The 15,085-nt window shown below is 41.9% G+C and overlaps 1 protein-coding gene across 5 annotated transcripts in view; it reads left to right on the top strand.

The window, feature by feature from the left end:
- Positions 1-15,085, top strand: part of PLCH1 (phospholipase C eta 1) — a 63,680-nt gene that overhangs the window by 30,381 nt on the left and 18,214 nt on the right. For all 5 annotated transcript variants that reach the window (XM_048955329.1, XM_048955325.1, XM_048955326.1 and 2 more), the window contains exons 5-11: positions 253-382; positions 2,921-3,091; positions 8,092-8,185; positions 9,386-9,589; positions 9,882-10,002; positions 11,326-11,497; positions 14,308-14,415. In XM_048955329.1, the coding sequence (XP_048811286.1) occupies positions 253-382; positions 2,921-3,091; positions 8,092-8,185; positions 9,386-9,589; positions 9,882-10,002; positions 11,326-11,497; positions 14,308-14,415 (1,000 nt within the window). The remainder of the gene's footprint in view (positions 1-252; positions 383-2,920; positions 3,092-8,091; positions 8,186-9,385; positions 9,590-9,881; positions 10,003-11,325; positions 11,498-14,307; positions 14,416-15,085) is intronic.

Raw genomic sequence — 15,085 nt, 5'->3', positions numbered from 1 at the left:
GTACCCCAACATCTCCAACACAGGTGGTGGGATATTTTAATTCACCAGTTTTGCTCAGAGGCTCTGAGTTGGAAGGCACGTTTGTGACAGCTGGATTGAATGATGCTCAGTTCTTCTCCCTAGCAGAATTTAAGGAGCTGGGGAACCCTTATGCTCCTGAGTTTGGATCTTGTCCCTTACCTGCCCAACTGCTCTGCTTCCCTCTTCCAAGGGGAGATCACCCTCTCGTACCTTTCCTTGACGTGTTTGCAGCTGGGTGAAGCAAACCTTTGAGGAAGCTGACAAGAACGGAGATGGCCTGCTGAACATTGAAGAGATCCACCAGCTGATGCACAAGCTAAATGTGAACCTGCCCCGCAGGAAGGTGCGGCAGATGTTTCAGGTTGGTGACCTCCAACACCCACTGTTATTGGGGTGAGACAGTGCTGTGTCTGCTCAGATCCAGAACAGGCTCTGGAAGTTTGGACATCAGTGTGTCCTCCGTTCCAAACCTCACAGATTTTTCAGAAGTCATGTCATTTTATGGACAAAGATGCATCAGAATGCTGGCTTAACAGAACAGGCTACATGGAATTGAATTCATTAACTCTTCATAGAAGAGTGTTCATTAATAGTACTTTTTAAAATGCATTGTTGTTTTCATTGCTATGAACTGAATTATTCTATGCTGGCATTGATAGGCAATAAAGTTGTTCTATTGAAAATTTTTTTTCATTTCCTTTGTGGAAAAATATTTAATAGAAACTGGCTTTATGAAAGTAATTACAGTCTTTTAAAAATTCCTCTCTTAGCCAGAATCAATTTTTTATGTCTATTGTGTGAAAACAGTTGCTATTTTCCATCAGTCCATTTGTTTACACTGTAGGAAAGGAAAGACAATCCAAGGCATAATGGAAAGCAAAATAAATTTTTATAACTTCAAAAAATAGTGCTACCCAGAATCCAGTTTGCTATAAAACATGGGGAGGTGGGAGAATCTTGTGTGGTCAAAAGTGCATTGTTTGTCTGGCATAAAGTCAGCATTAGAGATGCATCTCGTGGAGTGTAGGTCACTGCAAGGGTTTGGGAAGCATTGAGATTGGTAGGGTTGTGATGCAGAGGTGAACTTGAATTGTGTTTGTTCTCACAAGCAATAAACATCGTTTAAGGTGTGGGGAGGTGGTTTTAAAATCACAGTCAACACCAGATAGCTGGGAATGAATTTCTTCTTGGCTTACTTGCTGTGATCTGAATTTAAAGCTCAGATGACAGTCGCACTAGCAAAGTGTGGTAAGTGCAGCTCCTTGAGTTCCTTAGTTTTTGCAGATATTGCTGGCTGCTGCAGGAGAAGCAGACCATTGGGAAGCTATGTGCTAATAGGAAATAGGCAATTAGTTTGCTCTGGATTATTAAAGAGCTAAAGAATGAGGTAAGGCAATTGCTAACAACCTCCAGGGAACCAATAGGGAAAGGCAAAGTAACTCTGGGACAAATCCTTACCCCTATATTTAGCTGTCCTGCATGGCTCTTGCACTTGGTCAGCTGCAGTTGATGCTGTTTGTGAGGCAGGGTTAGAGCTTTGGGGCGAGCACCAGCAGCTCTCTGGGGGAGCATCTCTGGCTCCACAGGGATGGCTGGGCTCACAAAGCAGAATAGGTCTGTCCTGCACTGAGGACTGGAGCGTGGGGCTGCTGCTTTGGTTGGTTGTACTTGGTGGGAGTCAGTGGTGTAAACGGTGCCTCCCATCCTAGGGCAGGCTTGAATATGAATGAAGCAGCTTCTGTGAAGGGAAAGTAAAATGTCATCCTTGGAATGTAAAGCAGACCAGGCCTGCTCGTTGCATCTGCTATTAGATGGGCTCCTTTGCTCCAGAAGGAGGTTGGGCATGAACTGGTAGAGCTTTCTTGAGAAGGAAGAAGTGATAATGAGATGGAGATGCTTACTCCTTCTGCAGAGGGATTTCTGTTTGGTGAACCAGTGCAGAGACAAGCCATCAGGCCCAAACAAGTCAATGTTAGGAGGACTGCAGAGAAGGCATTCGGACTTGCACAGTAGCAAACCCTGCCTTTTTAACACTGCTTTGAGGGCAACAAGGGGGTTTATTATAATGAGAGAGAAAGCACTGTATTACATCTATGAATAAAAGGGATTATTCTAGGAACATTAACACGTTACTACACTTTCATTTTGTCATCTGCTTACACTCTAAAACTCAACAGGAGTTGCAGCTTTCCTGAAGTTTGGTTATTGTGGAGACCTAGATAGTGTTTGACAGCAGTTCTCCAGAATATATTCTTTGTTTTGAAAATCCAAAGCAATCCTCTTAGGCAGATGTTCACAGTGGAAAGCTTGTATTAACATACGTTAAGTACTGTTTTCTTCTCTTCCTACCTCTAAGGATAAACAAAAAACTGTAATCAAGACTGGGGTTGCTGGGGTTGTATTTTGGTGTGCAGTCTTACTGCTGCAGCAGTCTTGGACCCCCTGTGGAGAGCTGACAGGGGGATCAGAGTGCTGCAGTTTGAATTACCATTAATTTAAGACTGTGGCCTTTTTGAATGTTTTTAAATGTCAGACTCTGATAGAGGAGGCTAAGGGGTGAAATTACAATGTTCCTTGCTATGTTATAATCCAGGATAACTGCAGGACATGAAGGAGGGCAGTAGATCAGAAAAAAAGCCCAAGGCGTGCTTCTTTACATGGGAAACAGTTCAAAACTGAAGGTGGAACTGAGACCTTCATAGGGATCTAGTAGTGCTGTTTTCACCCAAAAATGCAATAGATAGGCTAAAATAACAGCAAAATGATAATACTGTGTGTATTAGGATTTGAGCCTGCAGATTCGAATTGTTTAAATTTCTGTTCTTATATAAAACTCTTGTTCTGCTTTGTTCCTTGAATTCACCTGCATCCAGCATGCTTACCCATCTTTTCCTCTTAGGAAGCTGACACAGATGAAAACCAAGGGACTCTAAATTTTGAAGAATTTTCAGTGTTTTACAAGATGATGTCCTTGCGTCGAGACCTCTACTTACTGCTCCTAAGCTACAGTGACAAGAAAGATCACCTCACCGTGGAAGAACTTGCTCAGTTTCTGAAGGTGGAACAGAAGGTATGGAAATATATATTCATACATATCTACATGCATATAAATCAATTCAAGTATAGGGAAAAAGTGGTGTGAAAAAACTTTAGAATGGAGCACTTGGGAAAGAATTATGGGTTCTTTTCCCACTATGGAACTTGGGAAGAAATATGGGTTTCCTTTTTTGTTTAACAATAGATGTAAATGCTTCTAGAAACAATCTGAGCTTTTTTTGTTACAATGTGGTAGAAGAAGGGGCAGCACCTGGAAGAAATCTCTAGCCATGCTTAAATGTGTTGATCCAGTGGAGGCTTTCCTGCCTATCTGGGAAGAAAGTGATCACTGAACTACGGAAGTTGTCTGTGGAACTCTTGGAGAAAACTGGTATGCTAGACAGTGAGGAACACTAGCACTCATGTTTACTTCTGGCAGTTGGTCCTGTGTTGTTTGCCCACCTCTTGGATCCATGCAGAGAATATTGTTCCACAATAACCTCTGTGTTAACACCCCCAACCTACTTGTGCTTCATGAGTACAGATGCTGTGTGTTGCCTGCAATCACAGGATAGTGTCCTGTGCCATTCTGGGATCCTGCTTGTAACTACTGCTTTATCTGAGTTATCCCTACCATAAAATTGTCAAAAGTCTCTGCTTTTTTGTTGCTTGATTTTTCCCCTGCTTTCTTAGGACAATTCTATGGCATGTACAACTCCTCAGTTCTTCCCTTGAAAGGGGAAGGCTGCCCTGAAACACAGAACATTGTTCTATCACTGATCTCCCTTTGACAGCCTCAACACAGAGGTTTTCCTGCAAGCAGTCTGGTCCTGGCGATTCTGCCAATTGCAGCTTCAAAGCACAGTGCATTTGGATCTTCCCCCTTCATGCTCTGTTCCAGGCCTTCTCTGCTCTCTACTTTCTCCTTTGTTTCTTTCTTTTTTTTTTTTTTTTTTAATCACTGTCTTCTACCTGGGTGCCCTTCAGTGGAGCACCACTGACAAAGACAACAAATGGGAAACAAATGCTCCCAAGAAGATGTGTGTGGAGATGCTGAAGAGCTCAGGAGCTGCTGAAGAACGGTGGTAGAAGAAGGCACTGAGAGACTTAGACCTGTGAGTGCATGAGGACGTCACGAAAGTACTGATGCAGCAGAAAAAGCAAGTTGACAGTCAAGTCTGGAATACTGCACCCATCCTGTCTGCACACTACTCGAAATCCTGAGTGCAGAATGACCTATGAGCAGTAACGCTCTCAACATTTCTTCCCTCCCCCCTGCAAAAGGAAGCATGACCTCCTGAGATGAATCTCTAGGCAATGTTCTTCAGCAACACCTTGCACTTTCTTTGCCTCTTCCCTTGTCTTCTCACTTCCTAGTATCAAATGTTAAAGCAAATTTACGCTTCTGTGTTTTCAGAACGCAGATATGATGTCAGTGATCTCAGGTGAGGTAAAAGCTGGTGGTGGTTCAAATCATAATGCAGCACTGAAGTGCCTCCAACCAAACCTCATCTAGCTTTTGCTCTTGTCTAGCTGCTTGGCAATCTGTGGGCAGTCTGTCCAACTCCATCTGCTACTCTTTTGGCGAGGCTTTTGAATATGAGGATGGAATAAAAGGGTTTGGGCTTTTTTGTTAACTTGCTAAGCTGATAGCTTGGTTTTCTTTTTTTTTTTATTAAGAATTCCCTGTTGCCCTTACCCATGAGCTTGTGAATCAGATTACTTCCACTTAATTGCAGTTAAACTCAGCTCATTGAAATTGCAATTTTATGGCTTCAAATGTCAGAGAAGCAGAAAACAGGCAAAAAATAGGCTGGTTTCCTGGAAGGTACTGCAGTCCTCTTAACCATAAGTGGCTGTGAGGGAGGAACATCCCTGGATGTGCAGTCATATCTGCATGTCTGATTGCTGTCCCACTGGGAGTGCCCTTTCCTGATAAATCGGTATGAGCTTGGAAGTTGCTCCCCTGCTAAATGACAGATCACTTCTGTGGCAAGGTCTCCAGGGGCTTGTGACTGATGGCATCTCATACTTGGCTTTAAGTTCTTGACAAAATAAGCTCTGCATACACTCTCTTCCCTGTTGAAGAACAGCTTTGTGGGGGCTGGCCACTCTGGATCTGCCCAATATAGAGGCTGTTCTCATTCTGCCCCACTGATTCGGGCCCCCTAGCGACGCTGTCCTGTATGCAGACTCTCAACTTGAGGTTGCTGTTTGTCCTTCCCTCCTTGCTGCTGTATTCATGTCACGCCAAGTGCTTTTCTTTCACAGTCAGCAGAGACCTCTTTTCTGCTCTGGATGATTATTTAATGAAGTTATGCACGTTGGTGTTGCAAACCTGAAGTGTTTGGTTCTGGTTCTATAAGAGTAAGACTGCAAGAAGGGAGTATCCTGCATGCCTGCTTGCCACCTGCTGCTTTCCTATGGATCAGTTACTTTGCACTGTACCTCACATCTGTGCTGAGAAAACGACCTCCAGCAACATTCTCTGCATGCTCCAGGAAAGTTTACTGCTTGTTGTATGCTTGCCCTATTCCACTTCTTGTGCTTATACAGAGGGGTGATAAGTATTACTGATTGAGGTGATAACTCCATATATCATGACATTTTTCTTCCAATCTCAGTTTAGATGTAAGATGTTGATGTAGGGATTTGCTTTAATGAAATATATTTTGATTTTCTTAAAGAATAATTAACTATTAACAACTGGAGGCTAAACTTCCAGTCTGACGCAGGCTCATGGGTTGGCATGCTATCTGGGTACACCTGTCACCAGCAGTACACTTCTTTAATTTCTACTTTCTTTGTTTTCTAACTATTCTTCTACTTCGCATTCTTTCATTTCCCATGAGAATATGGAAAACAAGGGTGATTCCTGTTCTTAGCTCTGAAGTGCTCTGCTTTTCTGGAAGAGAACATCTTCAGCAGTCCTTGCATCTAGATGCACAGCAGTGATATTTGCTACCATTTGACAGTCTTTCTAGTGAAAGAATGAAAAATGTAATGGAAATAAATTTATATTAGTTTCCTAAGTTTCAATCTCTCAAACTACAGTTAAAAAGCACAAATCAGGGTACGTTTCCTTAACAGATGCTGCTTTGAGCTAGACATTTTCGTTCTTAGAGTACATGAGTACTGTGCTCTTGCCTGTCAAGGAGTGGCATGGGATAATGAAAATGGTCATTCTAGTCAGCCTCTGCTGAAGAAGGGCTGCTCTGAATGGTGCTTGCACTCAAACAGTGACGTCTACTTGAGCTGGGATAATCAATTATTTTCTCTATTAAATTGTTCTCATTCCCATTCTCCCGTGCAATTCCAGCAGACGTCTCATGATGTTGACTTATAGTAGGAGACATAAATGAACTGTTTGGACAAGGCTGGGCAGTGCTTCCCTGGGCAAGAGGAAGAGCAAAGGGAAGGCTGAAGGGTGTAAGGACTGGAAAATCTCTCTCCACATTAACACTTCTTTCAGCTTGCCTTACCATATGTGTTGAATTGCTCACTTGCTTTCCTTCTGTTACTACGTTTCTAATGTTGACACATCTGGTTGCTTGTTTTTTTTCCCCTTCTCTGGTAATTTTTCATGTTTAGGCTGTAGCCTTGTAGGTGCTATGAGGTATGGTTGGTCATGGCGCCCACATTTCTTAGGGACAGCTCCACTCTTGGTAGGATCAGGATCTTACAGAAGACCAGATCCAGATAATCAGCCTGCACTGGGAAGATTTCCATGCTGTTGAATGCCAGTGCTGGGAACGCTGAGCTATAGGAAATAATGGAAAGACCAAATTAGTTGGAGACCACAGATGGAGCAGATTGGATGGAACTGGTTTTCCATCTGAGAGAGGAGTCCATTTGGACAGGGTTCACAAGGGGACTGTTTTCTGTCTTAAAGAGTGAAGGCTGCAGGATCTGCAGGGTAAGCAGTCTCACTCCTGCCTCTGCCTGAAGCAGTCGTGCTACCAGAGATCTCAGTGTGGGTAAGAGAGGAGACCAGAGCACACGTTCCTCTGCTTCCAGACTGCTCCTCACACTGATTTGCAGAAGGGTGTTTGAGCTGACTTTGCCAAGTGTGCAAACAGTAAACAGAGCAGTGGTATGAATGAGCTGCCAAAGTTCAGTGTCGTTATTATCATTCTGTGATATAATTAGTAGAGGGAATAAAATGCACCCTACACACACAGAATCACACACAGAATCACTGAATCACACACAGAATCACCCGGGTTGGAAGGGACCCCAAGGATCATGTAGTTCCAACCCCCCTGCCTAGCAGGGCCACCAAACATACACATTCAGATCAGGTTGCCCAGGACCCCGTCCAACCTGGCCTTAAACACCCTGAGTTTTCACATTGGATCCGTACAGCTTTAGGGGGACGTGGGTGAAAAAAGATGGTGGGTGTGATGCAAAATGCTTTCCTCTAGTTTCAGAGGAAATGTGAGCATGCTCTGACCTCATGAGTCAGGACCTTGACTGGGAACGTGCTGGAGCTGATGACAAAACTCCTACTTGTTTCAGAAGGACTGCTGTTTTTCGTTTTGGAATCTAATTATTTATCTCAGAGCCTGGATATTACTCTCCTAGAGAGTGAAGTCTCTTGAAAGTAATGAAATCACAGGAGTGGAAAATACTGGAAAATGAAATCAAACCCTGCAGATCTTTTCGCGTGTCTAAGTAGGTTGCACTGAAGAATAGTGCATCATAGTTCTCATTGCAGCACTATTGCCCAGCACCACTATTGTCAGTCGTGCTTGACAGCTATTTTCTTCAATCTTTTAAACTGAAATGGCACAGCTGTTAGCAGTGACCACTACCTCTCATTCCTGTTTTTCTCCTAAAAGGTAAGAGCCACCGGGCTGGTGGAGCACTGACAAAAACCAAGTCCTTTTACAGTAGGATTGCTGGCTGTTCCCTCCCTAATTGACTCAACTTGGTGTCTGATTACAAGATTTTAAACTGCTCTGGGGTAGATTTTGACATGCTGGTCACGTAGTAGGAAAAGTAAATGTACCAACACTGTATTTTTTTGTGCAGATGAGTAATGTGACACCAGAATATTGTCTTGACATCATACAGAAGTTTGAAGTATCAGAAGAAAACAAGGAGCAGAATGTTCTTGGGATTGAAGGTAAAGCCTTTTGATTTCTAAATTAACTTTATGTCCTGATCTATTACAGTGGAATAGAAGGGCTTTAGCAGTGTTTTCATGTAGCCTGTATAGCAGTCAGCTGCATAGGTGTGCATTTTAATGAAATAGGAGAGACAGGAGTAGGTGGGCTGAATTATGCCTGGCAGTATCAACAGCCAGCATCGTGGCTACAATATGTTGCTGTATAACAGACTAATTTGGATGCCTCAGGCTTGTGTAAATTTATTGCTAGCTGTGTATTAAAACACAACACAAAATATGTAAATTGTAGTACAATATGTTCTAACGAAGTAACAAAAGCAAAGTTTGTGTTCTGCTCTGTCTGTGTATAGTTGGGATCTCTATTGTATGGTCCACTGAGTTGTTATGCTTAACCTCTACTGTATGGTCCATTGGTTTATGCTTATGTGAAGTAACAGAAGATCAGTTGCATTTTCCTTGAGTTTTGTTAATGAATTCTTTTAGTAACTTATGCTTGTTTGCTAAAGCAGTTGTGGATGGTTTATTTATTCAAAATTCAACTTAGTATCAAATCCAAATCTGAACTGGAGTGAAGCAGATCAAATGCTATGGTCTGTTAATTTGCCCAGAAGGTAGCTTTCATGAAGCAGAATAATTTGCTTGGAGATTTCTGTAGGGAGTGGGGAAGTTCCTCCTCACAGTGCTTGAGGTGGGGAGGCTGCACCTGACGTTCTGTTTTTGCTGTTGGTTGTTAATTGGTTAATTCTGAACAGGCTCATTTTAATGCCATGTTTTGCAAATACTTGCAGATTATGTGGAGTTTTTTGGCAGTCATGAATGTGTTTTTCTAGATTATACTTTATTTTCTAAATCGGAGCTTTTAAAAATGGCCTGGGGACAAGGTTTGGGTCTTGGGAGTGTTCTTCTCAAAGGTGCTAGAACTCCCACAGGACTTAAAAAATGAAATAAAAAATGAGCTGCGTTTGTAGCAGCAGTAAATTGATGCTGTGCACCATCCTCAGTTTGCAGAGAAAGAGGCAAGTCCCAAAAATCTAACTTACATGGTGAAAATATGGGGTACAGGAAGATGAATTTGTGCTGTGTGATTCATCGGTCTGGGGGACAGGAGTTAACACCATATACATAAATAGGAAAAACAACCACTGGAGTGCAAACTGTTTGCGTGGCATCTTTGAAAAACTGTTTCTTTGTTCAAAGGTTTCACCAACTTCATGCGCAGTCCTGCTTGTGATGTTTTCAATCCATTGCATTGTGAAGTGCATCAAGATATGGATCAACCCCTTTGTAACTACTTCATCGCTTCGTCCCACAACACGTACCTGACAGGAGACCAGCTGCTGTCCCAGTCCAGAGTGGAGATGTATGCACGAGTGCTGCAGGATGGTTGTCGATGTATTGAAGGTATGTGTGTAGTATAACTTGCTAATTGTGAGAGGTATTTTCAGCACAGTGAGTGACAGACCTAAAGCGGCCACGCTTTACCACCTTGTTAATTTCAGATAAAACCAGTTGCAAGATTTTAATTCAATAAAAATGTGGCTTGTTAATTTGAACTTAATCAGAGTAGATTGAATAGATGGAGTGAAACTTCTGACACCTGCATAGTTGTGTTCATGAGTTCCATTGGCAAGATTAGCAGAAAAATATAAGATCACAGGCTTCTCTTAACATGAAGCTTTTTTTGTCTTAACAGTGGATTGCTGGGATGGTCCAGATGGAGAGCCAGTAGTGCATCATGGATACACACTTACCTCTAAAATATTCTTCCGTGACGTGGCAGAAACCATCAATAAGTATGCCTTCATCAAAAATGAGTAAGTGGAGAGTTGGTTTTGAAGCTAGAGCTACCTGTTTTGTGTCATTAATCTCATGTCAGAATGAAACCAGAAAGTATTTGTAGTCCATGAAACACTCTGAGAAGTTAAAAAGCTGATTCTGTTCTCTGTTTATTGCCTGCATCCTATTTATTGTTCAACTTCCTGAACAATACTGTCAGTGGAGCTTGAAAGCTCAGCTTTAGGAAGACCTTTCGTGTGTTTTTAACTCAGTTGTTCTTTGAGCAGTCTGAGGCTGTTCAGTATCTAGTGATTATCTTGGGTCTTTGTTTGAGCAAAACTTCCCACTCATTTCCCCTGGGAAATTCTCCTTGAAAATCAATGCTGTGCTGCTCTCTACCTAAGGAAATGCTTTATTTCAGTAGGAACGTAGTAAAGCTGTCTCATAATACAGAGATGAGAGGTAATGTTTAAATTCTAATTTGCTTTCTGTGGTTACTATATAACAAAATTTATTATCAAAATAGTAGGGAGTTGGGCTGTAAATATACACAGCAGTCTCAGAAGATAATGAGTAGGCATGTAGAATTTTGAGTAGCTTGGAGAGAATAAAGGACTGGAGGAATTGGATCCTCATTTGGTGTGTGGTTGGGCTCTGCGGTTCCTTGCCTTACAATTTTGGCTCTGCCAAGAGTTTAAAAAAGAACTGGGCAAGTTTTTGGAAGAATTAAGCCTTTATGTACAGAAACAATGTCTCTAGCTCAGAAAACATTAACTGAAAATTCCTGGAGCCTGTGAGAGTGTTCTGGAAAGTACTGCCAAGTATTTCTGCTGCTCCCCAGTCTGGTCATCTTCAGAGATTTGGTCTGGCTCACTGTAGCTGCAGTTCAGACAAAAGCAAATTGATCTTGCTGCTATCATAAAGCCTTTGGAAGATGAACAGGGAGATGTTAACAAGTCCATTGAATCTGTGGATTTCAAGGCACTTGGTTATTGCAGTGTATGAAGACCATAGAGTGCAAAGGAATATTGTAATGTCTGAATAGCAAGGCACTGCAGTGCTGAGGAGTTTCATGGTGCGTTTCTTGGTCTGTGGCTCATGCTCAGTGATCAGACACTGGCACCTGTGTGCTCGTGGGATGGGGTTGGAGGTGGGGGCCGAATCTCCTGCAGCGACTGTCAAAGGGATTCTGACTGCACGGGGATTTGGGAGTTCATGTGCAAAGTCCTCCCTCGCAAGGGGAGTTTATTTCCAGGCTGCTGACAGTGTGAGAGCAAACTGCTCAGGATGGTTTGTGGTCAGCTGTGCGGCTCTTCTCCCCTAAAGCACTGCTATGTCACTGTCTGGGGTTTTGTTTCTAGGTTCCCGGTGATACTGTCTATTGAAAACCATTGCAGTATTCAGCAGCAAAAGAAGATTGCTCAGTACTTGAAGGAGATACTTGGTGACAAACTGGACTTGTCATCTGTCGTCACCGGAGATTCCAGGCAGCTTCCTAGCCCTCAAAACTTGAAAGGGAAAATCCTAGTGAAGGTAATTTGCTACTGATGGCACATTGAAAATCTAATGGGAGGCAGCGCCTGGTATTTACTGTGTGTCTTTGGCTTTGGGGAATAAGTTTATCTGTGCCACCATGATTGGCACAGATGCAGTAAGTTAAAATTCCAAGCTTTTCACAGAGGTACTGATATAAAACTCTCTAAACTCTAGCCTCAGCAAGTGGCCCAGACCATTTCTGTGAGTGTTTTAACAGGGCAGTTGTATCAACGGTAAGGTATACAAAATTCTTCGTGCTTCTTCAGCACCTTATCGAAGGGTCTTGAACTCAGAGATGCTGATTTTTTTTTTTTAATCCGTAGCACTGAGTGAAGAAAACAGGGATGTGGTGAAAAACACATCCTTATGAATAGGAGGAAATGTGGCAATTACCTGATGCTTTCTCTTTTTCTGAAGTTTGTTGTTAGTGGGTGTTTTTCCCTATTGTTCATATTCCTGAAGTATCTAGAAAATTTATAGAAGGAAAGATTGTATGATAGTGCTTTGGAGTGATGTAAAAATGTCTGAAAACATGCATTTTCATGCATTGCCCCCTCATCCTGCTATGAGCAGTAGTTCATGAAATGAAATGAAACTATTTTCATGGTTCACCAGCTGCATTTATGAAAGAAGAGCACTTCAGAAGGTGGCTAAAGAGCAGCAAGGGAGGCTCTGCAGCACTGTGGTTAGTGCTGTATGCAACCTGAGTTGTTGGAGCCCCTCTATGCAAACATATTTGCTCTTGAAGGAATTTCAAAAGCAGAGATGTAATATGGAAGCAATGCTAGGCAGGCCATTGAGAAGATGATTAATGAAATTGTAGCTCATTAAGTTGTCTAATTTACTTTGGCACATGAGGAGAATTACTTTGCTGTGAGCACTTGAGATACCATTTTTCTGTGTCAAGCTGTCTGTAGCAATTCACAGTAGGTTTGATGTTAGGTTGGACATTTCGATATAGCAGAGATGTGACTGATTTAGAAAGCCTTCAAGTGCTCAGCTGTGGTTTTGCATTTCACTGAGGCAGTTTTCTTGTTCCTGAACTATGTGAGTGTGAAGCGTTGGTGTTTTAGGGAGCTGAACAAGATAGCAGGTAATGCAAGTTGTTGCAAAACATAGTGAATCCAGCTTGAAATAGGTCACTGAATAAAAGGCAGGAGGTCTGGCACTGTGCTGGTCTTCCATGAACGTCTGAGCTGCTCTTCCTGGCACATCTGAGTTTAGAACTTTGGGTCAACTCTTCAGCTAACAGTGGTTGGAGCCCTGTGAACAGTCACAGAATGGTGTGCAGCTGGGCTGATGCTTCTAGAATGAGGAACTCCATTTTTGGCATCACAGCATCTACCACAAAGCCCTATCTCCCATCTCCAGTTCAATTTAAACAGTCGTATCAGGAAAGATAAAATATTCAGCTTCTTGTGGAAGTAAGCGAGTTTCTCATCTTTTTTACTACTATTTATGCTATTCTGTGCCTTTCTCTTTGAAATACAATACTGACTAATTAGCTGAAGAATTTCAAATTGTGGCCATAATTCTCGTTTTGCTACTGAGTATAAAAAAGATTTCTGGTAATACTGAGGGATTTAAACCCATGTAAACTTCAAGTCATTACCAGGACAGCATTATTCATTTCAAAATCCAGTCCTTAAGTCAGTCCTCTTAATTTCCTCAGAAACCCAGTTCTTGTCTACCTCTGTCTGTGATAAATCAGACAAACTGCAAGTGTTCCTGCCAAAAGAGAGGATGACAAGGAAATGTAATAGCATAAAAACTTGTTTTCATAAGCATTAATTTGGCCTCTAGGCCCAATTTATTAAGTAGCAGACAGCAAAACAAGAGGCAGCACCAAAAGTTACATCGTGGGAGATTCAGAATGGGCAGCAGGAAAAGGCTTTCAGCAGAGCATAGAGCAGCATGGGAAGAGGCTGCCCAGAGAGCTGAGGGAGCCTCCATCCTCAAAAGCTGGCAAGATTTGGCTACACAAAGCTCATCTAGAGCTGCGATGGTCCTCCTTTAGCAGGAGGTTGGACTAAAGACCTTCAGAGGTCTATAGACAGCATTGCTGCAGTTCTGAATTTGGGCCTTGCCAGAAGTGGTCAAACAGGAAAATTAAAGTTGAATGTTCCAGTAAGTACAATTCATCTTTCAGACCCTCGACTTTTTTTTTTTACCAGAAGTAACCAATAACCTGATACTCACCACTCTAATCAGATGTTGGAAACTAGACATGGAGTTGAAGTAGTTCCTTTCTAATGTAGGTATATGAAGCACAAAGTAGAGGATTAGCAACTAATGTTGAATTGCTGACTACGCGCTTGCATGAGCATGCAGTATTAAAATAAACTTTGCTGCTTCATTCATGTGATGGCTACTTGCAATGAGTTTTTTGTGTATGCATTTTCCCTTCTGATGCAGAGCCTATAACGGTCTCAGCTTCTGATTTTTGAGTTTTATTTGAAGCACACGATGGTTTGCTTGCTAGAGGTAAGCCTGAAGCACTGGGGAGGCAACTTTAAAAATTCATTGACACTCACTGTCTTGCTCCAGAGATGGGAGATAGTGTGCTTTTTTGAACTAGCTTGCAAACGTCTTCCAATAACAAGCTAACAGAAGTACATCAAACTCCTTTTGAAGACATCATCTGTGATAATGTGGCTCCTTGAGCCAGCTTGCATGAGATAGTCTGAATTCTAAGCTCTGACCGCTTTTAAAACAAGCACTAATGGAGTAAAAGGATATTTGGGGCTTTGGAGAGCGTAACGCTGACCGTGTGAGTACTAACTGAATATTTTTTTCCTCCTTTTTAGGGAAAAAAGTTGCCTTGCAGTCTTGGAGCAGATGCTGAGGAAGGAGAAGTTTCTGATGAGGATAGTGCTGATGAAATTGAAGATGACTGCAAGTTAAAATCCTGCTATGTATGTGCATGTACACATCTCCCAGAACTGTCATTCCTTGCATGTGTGTTTCATAATCCTACTTGCTGTTGTTAGCAGACTAAGTTTTCTAACTTGGATTTCTAAGTCATGTCTCTTAAGATGCAGGAATTATATAATTCTGTGTTTTGACAAGGACTGCATTTGTTCAGAAATGCAGGACTTCTCATTTAAATCCTGTAGATGACAAATATATACAGTAGCCTGCTGCCAGCACAGTCAGCATGCTAGGCTTTTTCAAATACAAATGTGCAGTGCAGTGTCACAATGGATTTACTGCACTGTGTCTAGGAGAAAAATTAAGAATAGAGACACACAAATAAAAAGAATTTGAAGTGTGAAAAATAGTTTTCAATACTTGCTTTAACATCAAAGAATGTTTTCTGTTCTCTTTATTTCTTAGGTCTTACCGTTTACTTTCGTGCTACTGATTTTATTAATGTTTTTTGTTTTTGCTCAACTGAACCTGGTGTGCAGCACTGACCCATGTTATCCAACAGGTGCTTTGTTCTGCTCAGAAGTCAGCCTTGCTTCATTCATCAGTCAAAAGTTTTGAGCTAAAGATATTATCAAGGGAGATTCAGAAAGAACAGATCAAAGTCAGATTAATATTTAGGAAGTATAGTGTTGTTTGTCTCCACTTCTGAATGCA

Source organism: Lagopus muta, chromosome 9, assembly GCF_023343835.1.
Source record: "Lagopus muta isolate bLagMut1 chromosome 9, bLagMut1 primary, whole genome shotgun sequence".
Classification (NCBI taxonomy): Eukaryota; Metazoa; Chordata; class Aves; order Galliformes; family Phasianidae; genus Lagopus; species Lagopus muta.
Note: the sequence above shows the minus strand (reverse complement) of the source record. Positions and strands in the feature narration are given on the sequence as shown.